A 1,533-nucleotide genomic window follows, 5' to 3' on the forward strand; every position below is an offset into this window, starting at 1 on the left:
GAGAGAGAGAGAGAGAGAGAGAGAGAGAGAGAGAGAGAGAGAGAGAGAGAGACTGGACTCCTTAACTTTGGCAGAGGCTTCCCAGAGGGAGAGTTCCTGGTGTGGCCAGCAGGGGGCGCAATCAAGCCTATATCCTGGCTGCCTGCGGCGCTCAGGGAGGAAGCTCTGTCTCAAGTTATTTATTAATCACCGTAATTAGCAGTAACGACCTCGCCGCCGCCGCTCTGCCAGGATGGGTCAGCTGTGAGTCTCATAGGGGATGCAAACTTAGCTTTAAGTTTCCTTGAAAAGATCGCATACTCCGTCCCCTCGGCAGCAAAAACCTACAAAATTAGGGCTTTCTCACCCTGAGTGAGTTTTTTTGAAAACTTCAGGTCCTTGAAGTGACATCTGCTACTTGGGTGGATCGTCTAGTGGCCGGTTCAGCTCTGACCCGCTAGCGACTGTGTCCCTGTTTCTGCCCTATTTCTTAGTTTGGAATTTGCCCATCACCAACCGCGGTTCTCTCACCTGGGGTGAGTGTGGTGGGTAGGAGAGATGGGCGGAAAGGGACTCGGAAGCCCTCCACCACAGGCAGATACCCCCACTCAGATACACCTTCGGGACACTTCCCAGGAGACCCTGATAGGTGCCCCGGGGTCCTGGACTTAAGGGAAGGAACGCTTCAGTCTTCCCCTCTACGCAACCCTCTCTCCCCAATCCCCAAATCCCAGGTCCCCACCGGGCAGTCTCACCATTGAGAGAGGGCTCTCCAGGCGGCAGCAGGCTAGGGTTGAGCGCTGCCAGGGAGGAGTTGAAGCCGAAGAGTAGCTCGCTGGAGTTGGAGATGTCTGACGCCAGCGAGTCGGCGAACAAGTTCATCTGCAGAAGTGTTTTAAGCAGGTAGCGCAGCATGGCGCGGCCTGCGTGGGTCCCCGGCGGGGGGCTCGGAGCCCAGCCCCTGGGTCTGGGACCCACGGGCCGGGAGCCGTAAGCCCCTCCACAGCCTCTGCGCGCTGTGGCAGCCACGGTGCCGCTGTCCTGCAAGCGTGCCTGGGTACCGGCCGTGCCTCCGCGCGCGCTGTCCTTCTTCGCTGGTTCTTCTCTCCACCCCCCAGTGTCCGAGTCCCCTGGGAGCTGGGCGGGCGGAAAGCAGGTGCCACTCGGATCACGCCGTAATTAAGGGCTTAATCCGCCTCCCTCTATACCCCCACTTCCACCAGAATGGCCACTAGCAGGGCAGCGCGCGAGCTGGAGTCCCGCCCCACTCCCCTTGCATCAAATGTTGCTCTGAATCTGGCTGGAGACTTTTCCTTCTTCAAGTACCTAAGACGAGGACTGAGGCTCTGTCAGACTCTGGTCTTCCCTCTAAATTTATAACAGGAATTGTCTCCTTTCTTAGATGTCAGAGAAACTGAGGCATTGGAAGAGCAGACGCTGTTGAGTTCTCCGTCCCAGCTTCCAGTCCCCTAGTAACCCAGGGGCCTGACGTGAGCGCAGGACGCTGGGATACTTGGGAGTGGGAGGAAGAGAATTCCACCGCTGGACCACCTC

At 57.9% G+C, this 1,533-nt stretch overlaps 1 protein-coding gene across 1 annotated transcript in view; it reads right to left on the reverse strand.

Annotated features, from left to right (window-relative positions):
• Robo3 (roundabout guidance receptor 3) overlaps positions 1–1,156 on the reverse strand; it is a 17,649-nt gene extending 16,493 nt beyond the window's left edge. The window contains exon 1 of the mRNA XM_013346193.2: positions 735–1,156. Within this exon, the coding sequence (XP_013201647.1) occupies positions 735–894 (160 nt within the window). The 5' untranslated portion in view covers positions 895–1,156. The remainder of the gene's footprint in view (positions 1–734) is intronic.
• Between the last annotated feature and the right edge of the window lie 377 nt (positions 1,157–1,533).

This window comes from Microtus ochrogaster, chromosome 5, assembly GCF_000317375.1.
Source record: "Microtus ochrogaster isolate Prairie Vole_2 chromosome 5, MicOch1.0, whole genome shotgun sequence".
Classification (NCBI taxonomy): Eukaryota; Metazoa; Chordata; class Mammalia; order Rodentia; family Cricetidae; genus Microtus; species Microtus ochrogaster.